Here is a 24573-nt window from a genome sequence, read left to right on the forward strand (position 1 = left end):
TTGTGCTCTGTCCTTTCGCACACCCCTACAAAACATCATTTTTCTCTTTAACTTTCTTACCCCCTATCATCATTACTCCACATTTACCCTTTTTAACTTAAGTACTGTATTACCCTTTTTAACTTAAGTACTGTAGAGTCCTAAGTCACAGACCAAAGTGGTGCCCTGGAGTTAACACCCACCCAACTAATCCAAAAGGCATAAAAAGGACAAGTATGTCTTTTCAACATTTTATGTGTGTTTTCTTTGACGACTATAACTTTTGCTGAATATTTTCTTACACAGTGACAATCCCCCCCTCCCCCCGTTTGTTTGTTTTTTAACTTTTCTTCTCTTTGTGAACTGTTCAATAAGGAATTTGGTGAAAGAGTCCCTCAGTTTAATGCTTATGTTTGAACTAAGTCATGGGTATTGCTGGACATATTCTTATGCCCCCATATACTCTGATAACGCCACGTGGCTTTATTTCTTGTTTGCATAGGCACACTAAAACGGGAAAATACTATACATACAAATAATTTATCTAATAGAGATGGGAACACACAAATCTTGTAGTGCAATGGGACCTTACACCCAGAACATTGACATAAAGACCTGGCACAGGCCTCAGAAGAATGGGCATTCTCCATTCACCCCTGATCTAGGGAAGACATCTACGAAACATCCAAGGTTGTCTATAACATCACCTAGAGGCAATCCTCTACCAGGGAAGATCCTACCGCTGCTCTGACATCGACCTACTCAAAATAGACTTCCCTTAACACTGAGAAGACTTAACAACAACAATGACCTGCTTACTGGACAGGGCTTTCTGTATTGCCCCTTAATTGTGAAGTGAAACTAGAAGATTCTCCACACCAGCCTGACTTCAATGTAGGATATGCAGATTCCAGGATCTTTAATACAGAAACCTGATGCCAACAATAAAGACTGCGTGAAAAATAAAACTGTATTGGCACTACAGACAATGACTTGGATTGAATAAACTAGTTTGCCTGTAACCTAGAGTTGGTCTTATGCCAGGAAACTTCAGGGAGTAGGGTCTCCTTGTATTTAGACCAAGGCTTTTCCTTTCCATGTCCCCCATATTTTGATGGGCCTATGCAAACAATATTTGCCACTCTAACACCATTTTTACTGTGCTCTTTTGACTAACCCTTAAAAAAAAACCCTTAAACTTTTGATGTTAACTTAAACTAATATGCATGTGCATGAAAATATAAAAAAATACTATGCCTTCAATGTTTAAGGAGTCACATAAACTCATGGCTTTAGATTGCTTTGTGTACTGCTAAGAAATGTTATAATGTACTACAATCTGGAGACTTATGGACAAAGTAATTGGACATGGGTTTTGCCTTATTTTTCTTAATGTTCTTTGACTGTAAGTTCAATATTTAGGTGTCAGCAAGGGGATTTCTTCTGAGAACTCTGTTTATGAGAGATTGTCATTTCACTGTAACTTTACCTTATCCTCTTTGCATCATTGTTCTCATAATTAAAAATAAAAAATTTAAAAAAAGATAAAAATACATTTTCACTAATATTTTCGGAGGATGAGTTCCTTTTAATCCAAATATGAATTCTTTAAGGTGCCTCAGTTTTCTTAGATAAATACAAAACCTTTTGTTTCCCAATTTGGTTTCTTTCAACTACACTAGGAAGTTAAAAGATCTGCTTATATAGGAAACTAAATGAAATTCTAGATTTCTTGAATTTAATAACTCATCTCTCACAGTTATCCTGCCCATATACGGAGATCATTTCCTTTAGTGCATCAAAATTTAACTTACATAAGGACAAAAATAAAACAGGATTGGGAAAGCACAGAAATCTTCCATGGAAATCTACAATTTAACTGGTAGAGCAATAATAGATAGACATATAAATCAATAAATAGTTAATAAATAATAAAAATACAATAAAATATAAAATAATTAATAAATACAAACAATAACAATTTCAGTAATAGACAACTCTTAGAATAGGATCACAGACTATCACTCACAGACCTGCAAAGCTTGAAATATTTTACATTCTTTTATTTCCTTCCTACCCCTCCCCTCTCTCTTTTTATTTCCTGTTTTGTGTTTAGGCCACATCTGGCAATACTCAGGGCTTATTTCTATCATAGTACCCAAATGATCTTCTTAAGCATCACCAGAAGTGATTGTTCCTTCAGCACAGAGCCCTGTGCAGTGCAGGGGATCAAATTGGGGTCCACTGTGCATAGGTTAAGTGTCTTACCACCTGTATTATCTAAGTGTCTTTTCACCTGTATTATCTCTCTAGTAGTCTGTCATCTTTCCTTTTTCTTTGAAAAAAAAAATTCCTTTTTCTATGAAAAAAAATTTTAATGTCTACCAGTTTGATAATATTATAAAAGTTTGAGATTACAGTTCTCAAACTTCTATAATTGTATATGCTTCACTGCACCCATCAAAGACCAATCTCATATTATCTTTTCGCTCCTACCCAATCTATTTGGACTTGGCAATGCATTTCGTTCTAGCATAGAAGCATTTTTATGTGTTGCTATCTGAATTTAAAACTAAAAAGTTGCTTACATAGCACTTTAAAGCAGGTACAAGGACAAATTGACAATAAAATGAAAATAGTTGAGTGACAAAAATGTAGCAGATTTCTAGAAAGTGAAAATACTGAAACCTAAACAAATAGGTTAAAAAAAATCCTAATGTTTAGGGCTGCAGATAGGGCAGCAGTTCAACTGCTTGTCTTACCTGTGGCTAGTTGGGGTTCAATCCCCACCATCACACATGGTTCTGAATCTCCCCTGGAGTGATCCCTGAGCAGTCTGGAGTAAAGTCCTGAGTATCACCCACCAGCTGTGTCCTTAGTCCTTCCCACCCAACTCTAGCTCTTAAACATTGCTGTCATCATTGACAGTAGCATTTTTTGAATTTATTTTAAATGAAGTAGTATTGTTTTATAAGGAAGTAAGTTATAAGAATGTATACACTTTAGGAGCATGAGGTTACCACAGCCTGTCCATCACTAAAGTGCCACCAGATTCCATTGGTTCCTTTTAGCCCATACCCCTCCCCCTCCTTTGGTAACCTCAATTTTGTGGGCAGAATCTAGGGTCACTTTCATTGGAGATTTTCTGCATCCTTGTTTCTTTTATCCTACTTAAGTGAGACCATCGGGTTTTTTGTCCTGACCTTTTTATTTTAGCATGATGTTTTCCAATTACATCCATGTTGTATGTAGTAAAATGTAGGAGTTCACTCTTCAATAGTTGAGTTCAAGTATATGTATATGTGTGTGTGATGGGGGAGGGAAAGAGAGTGGCAGAGAGAGGGAGAAAAATCTATCCAATTATTTGTCCTTGGGCATACAGCTGTCTCCAGATCTTCACTACTGCAATCAGTTAAGTATGTACATATCTTTTTAAATTACAATTTTGGTGTTTTTTGGGGGGATATGTAGGAAGTAAATTTCTGTGCCATTTTTTTTTTGTTTTTTGTTTTTGACAATCCTGCAATGCTCACCTCACTCCACATTGAGAACTCACTCTTAGTGGTGCTTTGGGGGACCATACTGGATGCCGGGCATGGGACCTGGGTTAGCTGTCAGCAAGGCAAGCTCCTTATCTACTGTGCTCTCTCGCTGGCCCCATGGCCATTATATTTAAATTTGTGAGAAACATTTTTGCTGTTTCCCCACTGAAAATATTTTACATTCTGGGCTAGTTTACATTCCCCTTAACAAAAGAATCTATGAAGGTTCCTTTTTCTTCATAACCTTCCATATCCCTTTCTGACTTGCTTCATAGGGGTCATTCTCACTAATGGGAGGCCACAACTCACTGTCATTTTGATTTGCATTTCCCTGATCATCAGTGATGAAGTATAATTTTGCATATGCTTCTTGCCCTCTGGCACTTCTCCATGAAAGTGTCTGCTCTTGCCAATATATTTTCAAGTTAAAAGTCCTAGAAATCACTTCAGCCCACTTACTTGCAGCATCTGAGTTCCAACACTAAAGACATTTTCTTCAATATTCACATTGTCAATAATGTGTGAACAAATTAACCTAATGGCATGACTTACATCTTTAATAGTACTTAACATTTCAGTTCTAATTCATAGGTTATTGTGCAGGCAGATTGGGGGGGGGGGGCTAGCACTTATGGAGGACCTGGAAGGTCTAGAGCAGGATTCCCCACAATGGGAAACACTGTCCCCACACCAAGAACTGGTATTGGAACAGTCTGGGGGAGCAGTTTCACAAGGTGAAATTTCTTTTTTTTTGGGGGGGGGGGGAAGAAATCGCTCCTGGCTTGGGGAACCATATGGGACACTGGGGGTCAAACTGCTGTCCATCCTGGGTCAGCTGCGTGCAAGGTAAACACCCTACTGCTTACACCACCACTCCAACCCTCTAACGTGCAATTTTTATGCACTTTTTATTTAAAGACAGATAACTAGAGGGTGCTGGGAGATTTTCTTCTGGAAATGGTTCAGTAGAAGACCAAGTCAGTCTGGGAAACTGCTCTAAAAAGACATACAGCCCCACTGAGGGCTGCAAGATCCATAGTTCTAGTGTCTAACTGGGATACATAGACTTTCAGTGATAAAGTAACATAGGGAGAAATATAGTACTTCCTATGGAGGCAACTAGAGCCTAATATAAAGGATAAATAAATAAATAAACTTTATTTATTCATTTATTAATTGATCGGTTTTTGGGCCACACCCGGCAATGTTTAGGGGTTACTCCTGGCTCTGTGATCAGAAATCGCTCTAGGCAAGCTCGGGGGGACTATATGGAATTTGTCTTTGTTTTGGTTTGGTTTCGGGGACTATATGGAATGCCGGAAATCGAACCAGGTTCATCCCGGGTCAGCTGCATGCAAGGCAAATGCCTTACCACTGTGCTATCTCTTCGACCCAAAAGCATGCCATTTAAAGCTACACCTTCAGATGTCTGAATTGTGTGTTCTCTTCAAAGCCTAAGCGGGTCTCTATACTACACTGGTGTTTTACAGAAAAGGCTTTCTTCATTCCTATGAAAAGACTTCATAGAAATAGAATACTGATTAACAAATAAATACTTCGGGGTCAATTAAAACTGATGATCATCTTTGGTTTGAGAAATGCAGGATAAACTTTATTAGAAGAAGCCATGCCGCAATAAAGGAACTTATTTTTAAGCTACTCGTTTGTGCTTTAAGTCTGATTTACATGTACATATAAACATGTATTTTCTGGGGCCAGAAATATAGTCCCCCAGGGGTAGGCTGTTTGCCTTGCACATGGCTTACCTGGAATGGATCTGGGTTTGATTCCCAGCATTCTATATGGTCCCCTGAACCTGCTGGGATTTCTAAGTGCAGAGCAGGGAGTATCTCCTGAGGACTGCAGGGTGTGACCCAAAACACAAAGAAATAAACGTCCCCCCAAACCAAAAAACATGTATTTTCCATAAGCTGTCAGATATTACCACTACTCAGTCATTTTTTTGTTTTCAATATGGGGCCAAGGGGAGGATCATGCAGCTTTCTAGTTTTATATTTTGGTTTTTGGGTCACACCAGTTGGTGCTCAGGATTTACTCCTGGCTCTGCACTCAGAAGTCACTCCTGGAAGGCTTGAGGGACCACATGAGATGCTGGGATTTGAACTGGATTCCATCCTGTGTTGGGAGTGTGCAAAAAAAAACGCCTTATGCTGTGCTATCACTTCCCCCCTTTTTAGCTTTCTAGTTTTTCTTTTTGTTTTGTTTTTGGGGCCACACCTGGTGACGCTAAGGAGTTACTCCTAGCTAGGCGCTCAGAAATCGCTCCTGGTTTGGGGGACCTTATGGGACACCGAGGGATTGAACCACTGTCTGTCCTAGGCTAGCTTGGGCAAGGCAGATGCCCTACCACTTGCGCCACCACTTCGACCCCAGCTTTCTAGTTCTAAATGTCAGTAATTTTCTCACAAAACATCCATTTACCTGTGTTCTTGTTCCTTCAAGGCAATAAGATCATGAAGCTGTTGCACTTGGTCTTTTTCTTGGTGAAGCGAAGATCTAAGTAAATTTATTTCTCTATCAGCAGCTGCAGCCTTGAGCTCCACCTCCTGAATAAGTCTCATCTAAGAAAAAATAAACAAACATAACTAGAGTATTTTTAATGTGATTATTTATTTATTTAGCTTTTGATGTCACACCCTGCTGTGCTCATGGCTTACTCCTGGCTGTGTTCTCAGGGTAATTTTTATTTTGTTCGTTTGTTTTTGGGCCACACCCAGTGACGCTCAGGGATTACTCCTGGATCTGTGCTCAGAAATCACTCCTGGCAGGCACAGGATTTGAACCACCATCCATCCTGGATCGGCTGCGTGCAAGGCAAATGCCCTACTGCTGTTCCACTGCTCCAGCCACTCAGAGTACTTCTTGGCAAGGTTCAGGGGACCACATGGAGTACCAAGAACTGAACCTAGGTAGAACGCATACAAGGCAGGCATCCTGCCTACTATACTAACTCTCCAGCCCCTAGAGTATTTTTTTAGCTTAAATTTTGGCTTCCCAAATGGTACACAGAGGGCTTGGGGACTCTTCCAGGGATTCTTAGCCAGTCAAACTTGTGTTTCAGTGCTAGGACACAAGCAGGCTATAAAAGTGAGGCCCCCCCCAGGCGATAAAAGTGAGTTGTTCCGAAGGAGATCAAACCCTGATTTGGTGCATGCCTAGACATATGCCCAACCAGTTAGTATCTCTCCCAAAGATTACACTTAGAGAAGTGTTTTGCTTGAAATGACCACTACCACCCTCATGCATTTTATTAATCAGTCCTTTCTGATTAGATGATTTGATCACAAAAATTTTTTTAGAAGGGGTTGGAGTATTGATTTAAAAGTATTTGGAGTATTTGATTATTTGAGTATTTTGGAGTATTTGATTTACAATCAAATCCTTGGTTTGGTAATGCATATGGTTCCCTAGAATGCCCAAGAATGATTCCTGAATAGAGCCAGGACTAGCCCCCGAGCACCACTGAGCGTGGCCCAAAATACCAACTCTCCTCAAAATGCTTATTAGTGTTTCTACCATTAATACAGCCACAAAGTACAGACTTTGGAAGCATCCAATACTAGAATAAATACTTGCTTATCTATAGAAGTAATCTATGATAATGTGCATTTAAGAAGCACAAATATGAGAATACCTTCATGTACCTGAAGTAACTTAGAATCTGGCTTTCTCAGAATACAATATCTGAAAAACTTCTGCCTCTTAAAATAATCGTTTCATAAGTACTAGCTGTTTTTATCCTAAGTAATTCCACAGGTTAAATTGACATTTGCACATAGTCTAAAATTTTTTTTTTGGTTTTTGGGCCACACCCATTGATGATTAGGGGTTACTCCTAGCTATGTGCTCAGAAATCACTCCTGTCTTGGGGGACCATATGGGACACGGGGGATCGAACCAAGGTCTGTCCTGGGTCAGACACATGCAAGGCAAGAGCCCTACCACTTGCACCACTGCTCTGGTCCCAAGTTTTAAATCTTTAAAAAAAAATTTTTTTTATTGAAACCATTGTGATTTACAAAGTTCTTCATAGCTGGGTTTCAATACAATGTTTCAAGGCCAATCTCACCACCAGTGTTGACCTCAATGCACCAATTTTCCCAGAGTGATCCCATGTCATCACCCCTGTTCCCTGTCTGTCAGCATAACAGGTCCATTTTAAAATAGGACTGTTGAAGTTTGGGTCTCATGATTTCATTGTTGTTGACTTTGGTTTGGATATATATAGGTCTGTTCTTTTTTTAACACCACCAATGCACCTGAGACAACATGGTCCCTGGCCCCCATCCTTTCATATTTGTATTTCTCCTCCTCCACTCAATTTCTTTCTTTCTTCTTACTATATACTCTGGGGCCATGAGTATTTGAGACAACTTTCATTTAAACTATTGAATTTCTTCATGCAGTTATTCTATCTACCACACATATAAGTGAGATCATTCTGTACTTATCCTTTTTCTTCTCTTACTTCATTTAACATAATATCTCCTAGTTCCATTCATGTTGAAGCAAATTGCATGATCGCATCATTCCTTACAGCTATGGAGAATTCCATTGTGTATATGTACTACATCTTCATGATCTACTTGTCTGTTGGTCAGACATCTAGTTTGAGTTCAACTCTGAGCTAGTATACTAAGTGCTGCAATGAATAGTGGTGAGTAGTCAACTATCTTTTATGTTTTTTTTTTGTTTGTTTCCCCAAAGGAGCATGAACACAGTTCCCCACTACCAAAAACTATGGAGTCAAGTTCTCACATTTGGGGAAATTGGAGGGGTTAGCACATCCAGAGTACAATGGGTAAGTGTCATCCTGGGAAAACCACCTTCGTGATCATGGTATCTCTCCTGCCAGGTAGGTTTCTTTTATGTTTTTTTTTTTTAATATTATATAAGTTGCTTCTGGATAGAAGCCAGAATATTACTTCATGTGCTAGATTAAAAGAGAAATACCTGTGCAGCTTGCTGCTGGCCTCTTTGCCTTTCCATCTTCTCTAAAGCTTTTTCCAGTGTTCTTAAGTGTTCAAGATGATCATCTTGTTGATTTCTTGCTTTAAGTAACTCGATAGTTAGCTTTTTAATTTCACTTTGAAGTTTGTGAACCATAATTTCGAGCTGTACTTTAGAATTTCTCTCTTTAAAAATAATTTCCTTGAGCCTGAAGCAGAAATCAAATGTGGTTTGGTAAGTATATTATGCATAGAAAATGAATATAACTTGTAGTCAGCATTAAAGGTTAGAGTAGAATTATAATATGCTTCTTCCCTCAAACTAGTATTGTACTGAAAAAAATAGTTAATATAAATTAATAAAATTTTATATTTTATTTTAGGTACTATGATTTAAAGTACTATTAATGGTAGGCTTTTTATAAAAAAAATTTTTTTTTATTTTGGTTTTTGGGTCACACCTGGCGGTGCTCAGGGGTTACTCCTGGCTGTCTGCTCAGAAATAGGTCCTGGCAGGCACGGGAGACCATATGGGACATTGGGTTAGGGTTAGGGTTAGGGTTAGGGTTAGGGATTCGAACCAACCACCTTTGGTCCTAGATCGGCTGCTTGCAAGGCAAACGCCACTGTGCTCTCTCTCCGGGCCCAGGCTTTTTATAAATTTAAACACTGTAGCACCACTCTTCCCACGCAGAGTGTCTGCCACCAACTCAGTGTCTCCCAACATTCTATCAATCCCATTGCTATGAACTTTACTTAATCTTGTGTGAAATCTACTATTCAACAGTAAAACATTACAGATATTTTACTTGTTTCAGATCCTGATAGTTGAGAAGTTAAAAATAAAGAAATCTGGGGCCGGAGAGGTGGCACAAACAGGAAGGCATCTGCCTTGCACACATTAGCCTAGGATGAACCACAGTTCGACCCCCAGTGTCCCATATGGTTCCCCAAGCTAGGAGTAATTTCTAAGTGCAGAGCCAGGAATAAGCCCTGAGTGCCACTGGGTGTGGCCCCCAAACCAAACCAAACTAAACAAAACAAAAAGATAAAGGAATTGAGTAAGATACTGTGTGTCCTTCAAGGAACTCACTGATACCTAGCAGATGGAATAGATATGGATACAATTTTAGTTATGTGAGAAAGTAAATATCTTTCTGGATACTGATTTCAACTTCCTGGTATTTCCCCCAAGCACTAATTATTATCTAATTTTTGATTAGTTACAGCCTTTTTGACTGCAAACTCTCTAAGTAAAGGGATTTTTATTTGTTGTTGTTTATTGTTTATTTATTTTTGGGACACACTCAGGGGCTACTCCTAGCTATGTGCTCAGAAATCATTGCTCCTGGCTTGGGGGACCATATGGGATGCTGGGGGATCGGACCATGGTCCGTCCTAGTTTAGCCACATACAAGGAAAATATGGGATGCTGGGGGATCGGACCATGGTCCGTCCTAGTTTAGCCACATACAAGGCAAACGCCCTATGGCTGTACTACTGCTCCAGCCCCAGTAAAGGAATTGTTTACTACACATGAACAATTCAGAGGATGGGGTGGCATCATTCTGTGACATCACTGAAATCAAGCATATGAACATATCAGGACTGATTCTTGCAGATTGGTTTCAGTTTTTCCTATTTGGAAACATGGAAAGACAGGGAAAGCCTATAACAGCTGGGTTTCACATTAACTACCAAACAAATCAAGGTGTCCTTTTATTACTTCAACTTAAAAGAGTGCTAAAATTTCAAAATGCATAAAAGCTGACTTAGAGGGGAGTTGAAACTTAGGAAAAGATCAAAAGATCAGAGGGGTAAGTTTCTACTTTTTTTTTGGAGGGGTCACACCGGGCGGTGCTCAGGGGTTACTCCTGGCTCTGCGCTCAGAAATCACTCTTGGCAGGCACAGGGGACCATATGGGATGCTGGGATTCGAACCACCATCCATCCTGGATCAACTGCTTACAAGGCAAACACCTTACAGCTGTGCTATCTCTCCAGCCCCTCTATTTTTATTTATTATTTTTATTTGAGGTTAGATCACTCAGTTCCATGCTAGAAATTTAAAACCTAGGTAGAAAACCCTCTGGCAATATATATATCTGGCATTATTGGGTGTGATATTGGCAAATCTAGGCTTAGAAATGTAGTCCTTATGCGGGTGTTTGAAGAGAAAACAATAGACACTCTATGAGAAAAATAATCTTACAGCCCTTTAAAGAAAAAGCATTACTTGGGAAATAACTACTAAAGAAAATAGATAAAAAAGATATTGTCATTTCAGAAATCTTTGATTTATTCTTATGGACCAGAAGAATATTTTGTAAGACAAAATATGGAATGGAATAAGATAGTTCTAGAATGAAGAACATACAGAATGTCATACCTACTTTCCCAGGACCCAATCAGGTAAAAAAATTAAATCAAATAAATAAGATGAAAAAGCAGAAACATAAATTATAATTAATAAACCTGTGAAATATGATACCAAAGCCAGATGTAGAGAATATGTGGCATAGACTAAATAGCAACCATAGAACTTAAAGAAAAAATCTGCCTATTCTTGCCCTTATACAAAAACATTTTCTAATCTTTGATGCAATCTCTACTTTTGTTATTTACCTCCTTGACCTTCCAGCATGAGCTCAAATAAATGAATCCTGAATACTCTGCTGATATAACAAGCTGATACATCACTAAATCTTCAGTTTCTAATCTTACTATTGTTAGTTATTACAGTAATTCAATTATAACTTGGCGTATTCTCTGTGCTATTAGGTTTATAGACATTTACACTTACCTGTCGGTGGTAAGTAGGGCCAGGTTATGAATCCCTTTTTTTTCATTTACATGCTTATGGAGTTCAACAATATAATCCCTAAGTTTCTTTTCAGTTTGTTCAGCTTTCCATCTCTTTTCTCTCTCTTGATCTAGTTGTTCAACCAAAGACTGAAGAAAATTTAAAAAAAAAATAACAATAATGTTATGTGAACTTAGAAAAGTTACCTTACCTCTCACTGCCTCATTTATAATTTGGAATATATTTATAAAATCAATGGTGAGAATTAAGCAATTTAATGAAAGCACTGAAGAACAGTTCATGGTATAAAACAACTGTGCCAATAATAATAACAATTAAAAAACATTAAGAATAGGGCTGGAGAGATAGCAAAGTGGGAGGGCATTTGCCTTGCATGCGGCTGAACCAGAAAGGGCCTGATTTGATTCCTGGTATCCCATATGGTCCCCCAGCCTGTCAGGGGCGATTTCTGAGTGCAGAGCCAGGAGTGACCACTGAGCACCACTGGTATATAAACCAATAAATCAATCAATATAAATGAATAAAGTTTAAAAAATTAAGACATCTATACAAATTATAAGGATTTTAGGAGAGTCATGCTAAAATGACATATTTGGTAATATGCTAAATGATATGACCTATAATGAATTATTTCACTTAATTTCACATAAAATAAATATTTGATTCTCATTCCTTTTAAATTATCAAAATACTACATGAAATCTGAAATTCAGGGAAGGTAAAAATAACTCAACCTGAGAGAATAGTGTCTGTCACAACTTTGTAACTGTATCTCACTGTGATTCAATTAAAAAAACAAATTAATTCAATAAATTCCATATAATATTTTTGCTTATAAAAACAATCATTATCTTTGGACACTAACTTTGTATTTAAAACTATGATTTTTTTCTAAATCTCCTGAGTCATACCCGGTAGGTGTTGCCTTCAGATTCATTTCTTTCTACTTTAGTTATCTCCTTATTTGGCTCGTCTTCTGATTCTTGTAATAAATTTGTGCTTGTTAAAGATGATCTTACATATAAATCTTTTAAGATAGGTTGCTTGATTCTACGACAACTGTAAAGAATGAAACATAGGCAATAACCCATAGAAATGTACAATATTTTATAATGCTTTTCATAACTTTGGTAATTAACATTATCACAGAAAGAGCTTCTCTAATATACATTTATACAACTACCCTGGTCAAATTTTAGCCAGAAAGTCTCAAAAGTCAAATCTTTTATTTATTTATTTACTTACTTACTTACTTATTTAGTTTTTACTTTTTGGGCCATACCCAGTGACGCTCAGGGGTTACTTTTGGCTATGTGCTCAGAAATTACTCCTGGCTTGGAAGACCATATGGGATGCCGGGGACCAAACCATGGTCCGCTCTATGTTAGCGCATGCAAGGCAGATACCCTACTGCTTGCGCCACCACTCTGGCCCCAAAAGCCAAATCTTTAATTAAAAAAAAAAAAAGAAGAAACAATCATCATAGGAAAACTACAAGTAAAAAGCCAATAAGTATTAACCTTTGTGTGTTTTAAGTTGCATTTCTAAAACTGAAACTACCTTACGAATGTAGTGCTGTTTTTAGTAAGATGCTTCAAAGACTGAATACTTCTGGCATAATATGGAATTTTTGATCTCCGAGGAATCCTTCTGCTGCATTCTTTTCTGTTTGCAGAGTCACTTTCAGATGTCAAATCCATATGTCTTTTGGGTCTAACAGGTTCCTTCTCAGGAACATTATTTGCTAATGAGTTAGAAACCTAGAATAAACAAAAGACCAATAAAGCTTCTGACAAGTTTAATTCAGTATAAAGAATTAAAATTAGAGGGGCTGGTGTGATAGTTTAGCGGTAAGGCAATTGCCTTGCATGTGGTCAACCTGGGATGGACCCGGGTTCAATTCCCAGCATCCCATACAGTCCCCTGAACCTGCCAGAACTGACTTCCGAGTCCAGAGCCAGGAGTAACCCGAGTGCTGCTGGGTATAGCCCAAAAACCAAACACCAAAAAAAAAAAAAAAAAATTAAACTTAAGAAATCCCCTAAAAATTTTTATTATTCTTCACAAGCTTAAGGGTTTATACATGAGGTATGACTGATATTAAAGATAAGTGATTCAGACACTAGTCACAACCAGTAAACTTACACAAAGTTGACTCTGGAGACAATAATCATAAGTTCTCTGAAAAATTTAACAAAAGAAACCCTACCATTACTATCTATTTAGAAGTCCTAGAAAGTGAATAAAAGTTGACTTAGGAGTTGAAACTTGAAAAAAAGATCAAAAGAACAGAAGGGGTAAATTTCTTCTTTTATTTATTATTTTTCTTAAGAGTAGATCACTCAGTTCCATGCTAGAATTTTAAAACTCATGTAGAAAATCCTATGGCAACGTCTATCTGGCAGTTTTTGGTGTGATACTTGTATCAGTTCAGGATTATTAACAGCCCCAAAAAGTACAATCATTCCAGAAGCACTTTCAACTCTGACCCTCCTTTCCACATCAACCCAATTTTAAGGGTGAAAACTAAAATACTGAAAGTTAATTACAAAATTTCTGTCAAACTGACATTTGACTAATATTCTCTGGCATACCTTACATTCAAAGATTGAATAAATAAAAATATCCTGCTTTCTAGGAGTATTTTGCATTCAAAAAGACAATAGTTCTGCTATTGTAGAAAACAGTAAAAACATTAAAGGAAAAGTGAGGAAGCAAAGAGAAGTAAATGGCAAAAACTGCATTCATCCATAAAGTTCGAAGGTCCTGGAAACCAGAGAACCATGGATTAAGAGGTTAAAAGGGATTATAAAAAACAAATCTGAAGAGTTTTTTGCTGTATACAGAAACTATGAAAATCAATTTGCCATTCAGCTAAAGTTTTGACCATTAAGCTACTGAAAGATAGCAGAGGACATAAGTAATTCACATTTATTTAGTCCTAATAAATATTGAATTAAAATATTGTTTACTTAAGGTTAAAATAAAAGATGGGTGAGTAGAAAGAATGTAAAGAGAAGGAAAAGGCAGGTGGGGAAAAAGAGAAGGAATGGCATAAGGATTTGAAAAACAAGGAAGATGAGTAAAATAACCTTTTTGTTTTTACCACTATCACCAACAGAATAATGGAAAGAAATAAACCCACTATGATATATATAGATTGTTTTCGGCTGATGATTGTATATGTAATCTTGTTTTGTTTTTGGGTCACATTTAGTAGCACTCAGGGATTACTCCTGGCTCTGTACTCAGAAATTACTCCTGGCAGACTCTGGGGACCATTTGGAAAGTGGGGATTGAACCTGGGCTGGCCACAGGCAAGGCAAATGCCTTACCTGCTGTGCAATTGCTCTGACTTCCGTGAATGCAATTTTTATTTTCTACGTTTTTGACTATCTTTTAAGTCAAGAAGATTTATGAAGTCAAGTGATTGCTGGAGCACTTGCCTCGCACATGGTTGACTCAGGTTCAAATCCCACCCATAGTAATCCCGGAGCACAGAGCTAAGAGTTAGCTCTGAGCACTGCTGGTTCTGCCCTCACCCAAATAAATCACTGCTTCAAAATATAGGAAGAGAGTCATTTCAGTGGAAAGCTTCAAAGTTTGATCGTTTATCATCCGAGGAGATAATTCCCATCATTTACTTTTTCTGGGTCAGAAGATGCACATTCAGACATAAGCGATGTCAAACCACCATCCACTTCTGTACTTGTACACTGGTCCGTGGGAGCGACCTCACCAATGGATGGTGGTACCTCAGGCACACAATCAATGTTCTGTGACACAGAAATAAATACAACGTCTTTTATATCTATCTATTTGTTATTTAAAATTTTACATATATTTTAAATTAGGAAAAAAATTATCCTACCTCGTCTTCACTTATATTTGGAGGCGACTCTGAAGGAACTAAATTATCCAAAAGACCTTCTAAGGACTGCAGATGTGATGAATTTATTTCGGACATATTTACCAGTTCCCCAAATATGTTCTTGCAGTCTAGAATTCTAAGCTGTGGTAAAGCCTGGAGAATAATTTCTCGGTACCCTTGGAAACAAATTTTCAAAATGAAAACTCAAACACTGGGGAAAAGGGAAAGATACATTTTTTAGCTACCAGATAAATCATCTGAATGACTAAACTGTACTATCCTGAAATACAATACACTTGTAAGAAAAGTGATTTGATTCTTATCCAGCATGGAATTATTAAATATAAAATAAATATATACCCTTTCCTCTCCAGCCCTCTAGAATAAAGGTCAGAAAGTTCAAATAATCATGTCTAGATATATAGTTTCACATTTCTGTGCTATAAATCCTATTATTTTAGACAGAAAGTTAATTATTTGTTTGATATGCTTTAAGGTAAGAATACATATTAATTGGGATGATAATATAATCAGAATTCTGTTACCCACAATCATAGGTGATAAACACACTCAGTTTTCTATAAATTTAAGAATGACAGGAGCCTGAGAGATAGCACAGTGGTAAGAGTTTGCCTTGCATACAGAAGGACAGTGGTTGGAATTCCCGCATCCCATATGGTCCCCCGAGCCTGCGAGGGATGATTTCTGAGCATAGAGCCAGGAGTAGCCCCTGAGCGCTACCGGGTGTAACCGAAAAAAAAAAAAAGAAAACAAAAAAAAATATGACAATCTACAAAATATATAAGAACAAGTTTGCTTACTTCATTTAAGTAAATTTAAATACTAGAAATTTGCAAGGTAATTTATTTGCATATTTATTACATAATGGAAAAACTTTAATTCTGCTTAACTGTAATATGCATATTTTATTTATGGTACCAGGGACTGAACCCAGGTCCCATGCATGTAACCATGAATTCATCCTTGATTAATATTCCTGGCACCTTAATTGTAATTTAAAAAACCAAGCTATTTTTAATAAAGACCAATAGAATGGTTGGAAGAACTTTTCCCAAAAGAATCAGAAGTTTGGCAAGTTTATAGTAGACATTTTCAGCATAAACCAATATCTGTAATTCTTTTTTGAATTCTTAAATTATGAGAGAGAGGACAATTCTACTTAAGTACCTCACCCAAGAACAACAACAACAAAAACATAAAAGGTTTATACTGTAGGAACTAGAAAGAGGCTTTTGAGACAAAATGGTTTAAAAAAATCCAATAGAATTAAAATATGACTTTCTTCCAAGTAAAGAGTTTTCCTAGAAAACTAAAATTGGCCCTAAGTTTCAGGGAGATTTAAGAAAGAAAATAGTTGCTTCCAAACTACTAAGACTTTTGTGAAATAAAAAGATAAAAATAAGTTGTAACTCTAGGAAAAGTCTCAAAATCAAATATTTATGATAGGACAGGGCCTTGGCAGTCAGGCGGAAGTAGGGAATGTAAAGATGAAATGTAGACAGTCTACATTTGTGTTTTATGGTTGGCTTAAGTAATTTGATATGAGTTCTAAAATTCAATTTGGTCTGCTTTATCTTTACCAGTCTCAATGATTCTGATTTCTATTAAATGACATTTTAGCAGCATCTGCGACATATATCAGTGTTAATTAGCAAAATTCCAGTCAGAGAACAGTATCTTACATAATGTCCCTTTATCTTTTATTGAAAATTAATGAACCCTCAGCAGAAGCTAAATGTGGAGAAATAGAAGTATAAGATATTAAGTCCCCACTGATCCTCAGACTTCTGGGAGAAACATCAAGGCTGACCCTGGGACTATATATATCCTGATATATACATTTGGAACAAAATTCAACAAGTACACAGTATAAATAATTCTTAAAATTCAATTTGCAGTTATCTTTTTATATTTCAATTTCCTCCCATCTAATATTGCAGTTTGCCAATTGGGGCAGTTTTGCCTGTGTGTATATTTCTAGTTTATATACTGTGTGCTTCAATGAAACAAAAATGTTTAAAATATATTTTTCTTTTCTTAATTTTTTTGTTTGTGTTTTGGGTTACACCCGGCAGCGCTCAGGGGTCACTCCTGGCTGTACGCTCAGAAATCGTCCCTGGCAGGCATAGGGGACCATATGGGATGCCGGGATTCGAACCACCATCCTTCTGCATGAAAGGCAAACACCTTACCTCCATGTATCTCTCCCGCCTCTTAAAATATATTTTTCATAAAGATGATAATATTGAACCATTTTGTATCCTGCTTATTTTTCCTTTGTTTAAGGTTATCTTACAGGTAACTGACTCGTCAATAGCTAAAAAGATTCTATATACTGTTAATAGCTGCAAGGCATTATATACTATACTATATTAAAATGGGGACCAGAGAGATAGTGCAGTGGGTATGGCATTTGCCTTGAATGAGGTTGAACTGAGTTTGATCTCCAGCACTCAAGCATTGTCAGGAGTGATCACTGAGCACAGAGTTAGTAGTAAGCCTTGAGCACTGTCAGTTATGGCTCAAGAAAAAAAGTAAAATAAAAAAGAACATTATAATGATTGACTTTGAGACCATCTGTCAAATATATAAGGATTCTACATGGAAATATGTATCAGTTCATTCTGTATTATGAAAATTTTGTATTAAGATAATTTACAATTATATTTACTAAATACATAAGAAGTGACAAAGTATTAAAGTAAAATGAGGCAGTTGTAGGATATAAACGAATATTATATTAATTGCATTAATAGTTAATTAATAAATAATAATTTATTATATTAGTAGTCATAAAAACTGTTAGTTACATCAGTTGCTCATACCTGGTACACGGCAAACAGGATTATCCTCTCCATCTTTCTCCAAAATAAGATTAGTCAAGAAGTGTAATCCCACAGTACACTGAAGTAAGTGATGGACACTATTTATAAAATTACTGTGTAGGTCAATGTATCTAAGTTTATGTTTAATTCCATGGAGGAAAATCAAGCCTGCAACAGAAAAAAATTATTTTAATGTCAGAGGAGAAGTTCTTCCAATTGCTATTAAAATAAGTGGAACAATTTAAAAATAATTTTAATATAATAAAAATATAAATATAAAAAAGCAAAGGAAGCCCTAAGACATCACCATGGACAAGCAACATTCAAAAAGAATATTGGCAAAGTTGTTTTGAAGAAAAGACAGGTTTTGGCAACTCTCTGTGGTCTTGTCCAGAGGTTCTGGTCTTCTTCAACAACCAACAAATGACCTTCCCAGGACAATGCATGAATTTAGATGAGAATAAGCAGAAAGTAATGGGCTTTCTCAATCAATACATTACCATTGGTTAACAGATATTAACAAACGCTTCAATTTTCTTGGTTTGAGCTCTCAAGTGAAAGCAAATGACAGCCCATAAAATTAATTCAACATAGTATGGGGCATGGTAATACTAGTGGATTTGCAAAAAAATGTTACAGGTGCCTCGAATCATACTTCCTTGGTTAGCCCCTTGACTTAAAACCCTGAAGGATTTGGCTCATGTACACGACTCATGTAACCGGGACTCCCTTCCACCAAAGGGGAACTAACTGTCCATAGGTCATAATATTTAAGCCTCTTTTTCTTTGGAAGAGCCATTTGTGATCTAGTTAACATTGTTCCTCAAAGGGTCTTCTTTTAGAATTTTAGTGCTTTCCATATGTAGAATTCAACTTTATGCACCTTCTCTGACCACTCTCTGTAGTAATATCCTTGTAATGTATGTCTGTGCATTTATTTTTATTAAACACTGTTTAATAACAAAGTCATAATAGTTTTTTCCCACCACAGATAAAGTTCCTGACTGAGTTACTTTCACACAATTACAACAACCTTCACCATTGTGCATTTTCTGCCACCATTTCATTTCCTTCTCAGCCTCCTTGATATCCTCCATTATCTCTCTCTCTTTTTTTTTTGGGGGGGGGCATACTCAGTGATGCTCAGGGGTTACTCCTGGCTATGTGCTCAGAAATCGCTCCTAGCTTGGGGGACCATATGGGAAGCCAGGGGATAGAACCACAGTCCGTCCTAGGTTAGCCGCGTGTAACGTTCTAGCCCCATTCCATTATCTCTTAAGTAGACTATTCAAACACTTCCTAACTGGGCCAAAGAGATAAAATCATGAATAGAATCATTGATCTGAATTTGATCCCAGCACAATATGTAGTCCCTAGAACACTACCACAAGTGACCTCTGAGCCTGTGCTGAGCCAGGAATAAGCCCTGAGAACAGCTCTGGTGCACACATTTTCACCTCGATTCTTCCCAAGTATTATTTTTCTATCCAACATTTTTGTTACCAATCACTCTAGATTTCACTCTTGCTTTTTATTCAACTATTACTTTAAAGTTAACAAAAGAGAATTCTAAATGAACCATGATTTCCAAATGAGATTTTTAATGGAATATTCAATTACTATTTAGCTTTTCAATATACCAAGCTCAGTTTATTTCATTCCACGTGGCAAACATTCAGAAATATAAAACATATAAGCACACTTACCACTAAGATCACTTATTTGGTTATAAGATAAATTTAGTCTGGTCAGATTAACCAGTGCTTCAAGTCCTACAATAAAATAAAATAGCCTTTATTGAAGTCAAATAGTCAATTAGAATTACATAACATTATTATATTATTTCAGACTGTTTAGAAGCAGATAAACAGTCTGACAATACTGACGTCAGTTTTATTGTTCTTTTGCAAAGTCCTTTAAAAGATGTTATACTTAGGAGAGATAGTACAAGTTGTAGGGCCCTTGTCTTGCTTGTGGCTGACCCAGATTGGATCTTGGCATCCAAACCATTCAGCCCAAATAGAGGTAATCCCTGTGTACTTCTGGGTGTGGCCACAAAAAAACTCAGCAACTGGAAATTAACAATTTTTCTAAAAAAAAAAAATAACCAAAACAATCAACTTTGGGGCCTAAGCAGTGGCGCAAGCAGTAGGACATTTGCCTTGCACATGCTAACCTAGGACAAATCTCGGTTCGATTCCCCTGCTGTCCCATATGGTCCCACATGCCAGGAGTGATTTCTGAGTGCACAGCTAGGAGCAACTCCTGAGAGTCACCAGATGTGATCCCCCAAAACCAAAAAAAGAAAAAAAAACACAACCACCTTTCTTTTTTTTTTTTGGTTTTTGGGCCACACCCGGCGGTGCTCAGGGGTGACTCCTGGCTGTCTGCTCAGAAATAGATCCTGGCAGGCACGGGGGACCATATGGGACACTGGGATTCGAACCAACCACCTTTGGTCTGAGCAGACAACCACCTTCTATGCAATAAATTTTAGGGTCAGTTTTATAAAGCTTATGAATTATTTACTCCATTCTTTTAGAAAGAACACTTTATCATATTCTTAAGGCAAATATAAACATCACTTACAAACCTTCTACTCTTGTGATTAAATTGCAGGACAAATTTAAAGTACATAGTTTCGTTAATGTGTTTAACCCTTCGATTCGAGTAATTTGATTAGATGACAGATCTAAATGTTGTAAATTCCAAACATGGTCAATGGCTTCAATTTTTGCGATGTTATTGCAATGAAGATTGATGGCACTAAGGGTTGAATTCAAAGATAACTCTGATATGCTGCAAAAGAAAAGCATACTATTAAAGACAAGATAAAAAAAGATCTTAAAATCATAAGCAAATAATCAAAATTTAGCAAAAAGCATTATAGATATTAGGTGTATGCTCTATTCATTCTATAATAAAATCCTATCTTCCTGGGTTAAGACTTCAAATGTCTCATAGGAAAATTTCACGTGCTTTGTAACACAAACTGTGTATTTTTGCAATATGCATCAGCATTTTGGCCCATTGGAAGAAAATAAAAAACAATCATTCAAATGAGGCAACTTATTCTAGTAATAAGGCACATTTCCTAACTTCAATGTAGAGCAGGGGTCTCAAACTTGTGGCCCACGGGTCGTTTGCGGCCCTCCATACAACATTTTGTGGCCCGCAGCCGGCCTTCAAATATCGCAGTATTCGCGATTATTTGCTTACTGAATAATCGCAATAAAAATCGCATTAGTAAGAAAAAAATCGTATTAAACATTCACATACCCCGAGCAGTTCTGTTCGGGGTATGCAAATGTTTAATGTGATTTTTTGCGATTTTTTTCTTACGAATGCAATTTTTTTATTGTGAATATTTGGTAAGCGAAATCCCTTATGCGGCCCTGCCTCACCCCAACTTTGCCTCCTGCAGCCCCCAGGTATATTGAGTTTGAGACCCCTGATGTAGAGGGAAAATGATCAGAAAGTAGTGAGACAGAAATATCCCATTTCATGTCTGCATTACTCCACTCAACTAAATGAACTATTAAAATTCTCAGTCTTCCAACCTAGTTTCATCCTCACATCTCTGAACAGTAGGCATCAGAGTGCACTGAAGTTGACATAAATAAACTAGTCCAAGTTCTTGGAGTTGTTGGCAGGGCATAAACCAGATCTGACACTGAAGTTTACAGTTTGCAATGTCATATTAACATAGTTATTGCTATTTCTAGAGAAAAAAAGCTCCTTTCCCATTTTGAAAAGTGCAATGCATCTCTCACTCAAAAAGAACTCAGCTTTTCAGGTTCTCAATTACTTTTAATCAGACATTCTGAAGATTTCAGTGACAGGAATACAAAGTGCAGAGCATACATTTCAGTGGTTCTGGATGGAAGCAAGGAACTGGGATACACGCTGTTGAATATCATAAATATCATCCACTCTTCTATGGCTGGATGCTGCAACTAAAAAGCTGGGGGACCCCTAACCTTGGCAGCAGAGAAATGAAAAGGTTAGGAATCAGGGAGTAAAGGAACACAACTGTGGTCTGCTTCCCAGTAGCATAGTCCAATTTAAAATAAATATAAACTCTGACAACACTTTAAACCTGCTATAATGACAAACATGATAATGCTTGCGATATTAGGCTGAAACAAATAAGAAAGCTTAGCAGGAAAAGATCAAGCATGTTCAAATTTAAAACTAGTGACTTCCAAGTATGAACTTGCTAACAATCTTCTATCTAACCTATCGTTTACTTAATATTTACTTACTTAGGGCCAGACTTATGCTGTCAGCATATGTTCTGACAGTAGCCCATTTATTTTCAAAAACATTTCATTTTTTAAATTTTTTTTTAATTTTTGGGCCATATCCAGTGACACTCAGGGGTTACACCTGGTTCTGCGCTCAGAAATCACTCCTGGCGGGGAGGGGTGGGGGACCATACTAGATGCCAGTGATCGAACCAAGGTCTATCCTGAGCCAGCCACATCCAAGGCAAAGGCCCTACCACTGTACCACCGCTCAGGTCCCTATTTTAGAAACATTTCTGACCCTAGTTTTTGACAGAGTAGATATAAAGTAGTGTAACCGAAATTAAGTTTTGAACTTAATTTGATTGCTACCCCAACTGCCTTTAGATGAAAAGGCTGTTTATATCTTGGTAGTCTCACATTTATAAATTGTTTTTATTTTGAATTTATATTCAGCCTTTTATTTTCTCTTTAAAATTTTATGGAAATATCTTATTAAAATACTTTAAATATTTAATGCATTTTGGGGGGGTCACACCCAGCAGCTCTCAGGGGTTTAATGCATTTTTTAAAATTTATTTAAGCACCATGAGTACAAACATAGCTGGTGGTTGGGTTTTAGTTACAATTACTATCCTGCAGAATTGTTGTGAGTGCTGAATGGATATGCAAAGCTTTTTATGGAGAGTGCCTGGAGATAAGGCTAGAGATGAGGTAAATACCACTTGCTTAGTTAATGTTATATGCAAAAGCAAGGGGCTAGGTAATGCTGCTAGCCAGACTGAAAACCTGAACTAAATCTTACATGTGTAGTATTTTGATAATACATATCGCATTGTATCCTGCAGAGGAGCTATGAGAAAGGACACAAAGAAAACTGAAACTCAACCACAAACATGTTTGCAATCAATAAAAAAGTTAAAAATAATAAAATAAAAATAATTAAATAAAATAAAAGTAAAATAGTGCAAATGTGCAAGTAGTGCTTAAATGAAGATGCTAAAGGAGTGCGGAAGTGCTTAAAGAAAGATGTCAAAAATAATAAAATAGTGCAAATGTGCAAATCGTGCGTGAATAAAGATGTTAAAAATAATAAAATAAAAAAAATAATAAATGAAATAAAAGTAAAGCAAGAGAGTGCAAATGTGCAAAGAGTACTGAAAGAAACATGTCAAAAATAATAAAAGTGAAATAGTGCCAATGTGCATATGGTGCTTAAAGATGTTAAAAAACATAATAAAAGTAAAATAGTGCAATGTGCAAATAAATAGTGTTTAAATAAAGATGTTAAAAATAATAATAAACATAGAAATACAAAAGAGGGCAATATTGGTTTCAGAAATATCAGGCCTCCCAAGTCATTACTTTGCAAGGCAAGGGAAGCAGCAGAGCCAAGGCCAGAGGCCAGGAGAGACAAGGGCAGCAAAGGGAGGAAAGCAGCCAGGAAGGATGCCAAGAGCATCTAAGGCCGCCAGCCTCAGCAGAGCTCCAGGCTGATCCCAAGTCCAGGGCTGGAAAAGGCCGCGGGAAAAAGGGCGGGAAGCACCCGAGGGCCTGCAGGTTGGGTGGATGCAGGTGCGGCTATTGCCGGGCCTGCTCCAGGGCGCCCCCCAGCGGCCGCGGAGGTCGCCGCGCCCCTTCACCTCGTCAAGCCTTTGCCCATGCAGCTCAGGTCGCCGCAGCTGCTGTCGCCGTCCTCGGGCTCCGCGTCCACCCGGGGCTCCATGGGGGAGCGGGATCTTAACCGGCGCCCGGGAATGGAGCCGGAAAGCCTGCGAACGGAAGTCCCGCCCTCGGAGGCGGGACCAGCACCCGTCCATCAACCGGCCGGTGGCAGTTTCCCGCGCATGCGCGGAGGCAGCGGGGCCCCGGAGATGGTTTTTCTGCAGGGAGCTCCTACCTATAGCTCACTTCTTGTATTTTTTTCTTATTTTATTTTATCATATTTTATTATTTTATTTATCTTATGTTATATATTTTACTCTATTTTATTATTTTATATTTATTTTATTAATTAATTAATTTTATTTTTCAAGGTTTTTAATCCATTTATTTTATTTTTCTAATCATTTTTATTGTGACCAAAGTGAATAACAAATACTTCACAGTAATATTTTATTGTTCTTTAAACTTGATTTATTTATTTATTTTTAAATAATTCATTTAAACACCGGGATTCCAAACACAATTGGATTTGGGTTTCAGTCATAATAAGAACACCCTCCCTCTTCACCCTTGCAACTTTCCCATCACCAACACCCCCAAACCCTGATTGTATTCAAGACAGGCTTTCT

At 37.3% G+C, this 24573-nt stretch overlaps 1 protein-coding gene and 1 non-coding gene across 2 annotated transcripts in view; both read right to left on the reverse strand.

Annotated features, from left to right (window-relative positions):
- Positions 1–24034, reverse strand: part of LRRCC1 (leucine rich repeat and coiled-coil centrosomal protein 1) — a 40614-nt gene extending 16580 nt beyond the window's left edge. The window contains exons 1-11 of the mRNA XM_049782016.1: positions 23923–24034; positions 20626–20831; positions 19739–19804; positions 18033–18200; positions 15187–15362; positions 14960–15091; positions 12876–13075; positions 12227–12374; positions 11295–11443; positions 8496–8700; positions 5964–6103 (exon numbers count right to left, since the gene is read on the reverse strand). Of these exons, the coding sequence (XP_049637973.1) occupies positions 5964–6103; positions 8496–8700; positions 11295–11443; positions 12227–12374; positions 12876–13075; positions 14960–15091; positions 15187–15362; positions 18033–18200; positions 19739–19804; positions 20626–20831; positions 23923–24005 (1673 nt within the window). The 5' untranslated portion in view covers positions 24006–24034. The remainder of the gene's footprint in view (positions 1–5963; positions 6104–8495; positions 8701–11294; positions 11444–12226; positions 12375–12875; positions 13076–14959; positions 15092–15186; positions 15363–18032; positions 18201–19738; positions 19805–20625; positions 20832–23922) is intronic.
- LOC126021300 (U1 spliceosomal RNA) lies at positions 8246–8405 on the reverse strand. Its single transcript, XR_007499861.1, has one exon. It is a non-coding gene; the product is annotated as a U1 spliceosomal RNA (small nuclear RNA).
- Positions 24035–24573: the final 539 nt, after the last annotated feature.

This window comes from Suncus etruscus, chromosome 10, assembly GCF_024139225.1.
Source record: "Suncus etruscus isolate mSunEtr1 chromosome 10, mSunEtr1.pri.cur, whole genome shotgun sequence".
Lineage (NCBI taxonomy): Eukaryota > Metazoa > Chordata > Mammalia > Eulipotyphla > Soricidae > Suncus > Suncus etruscus.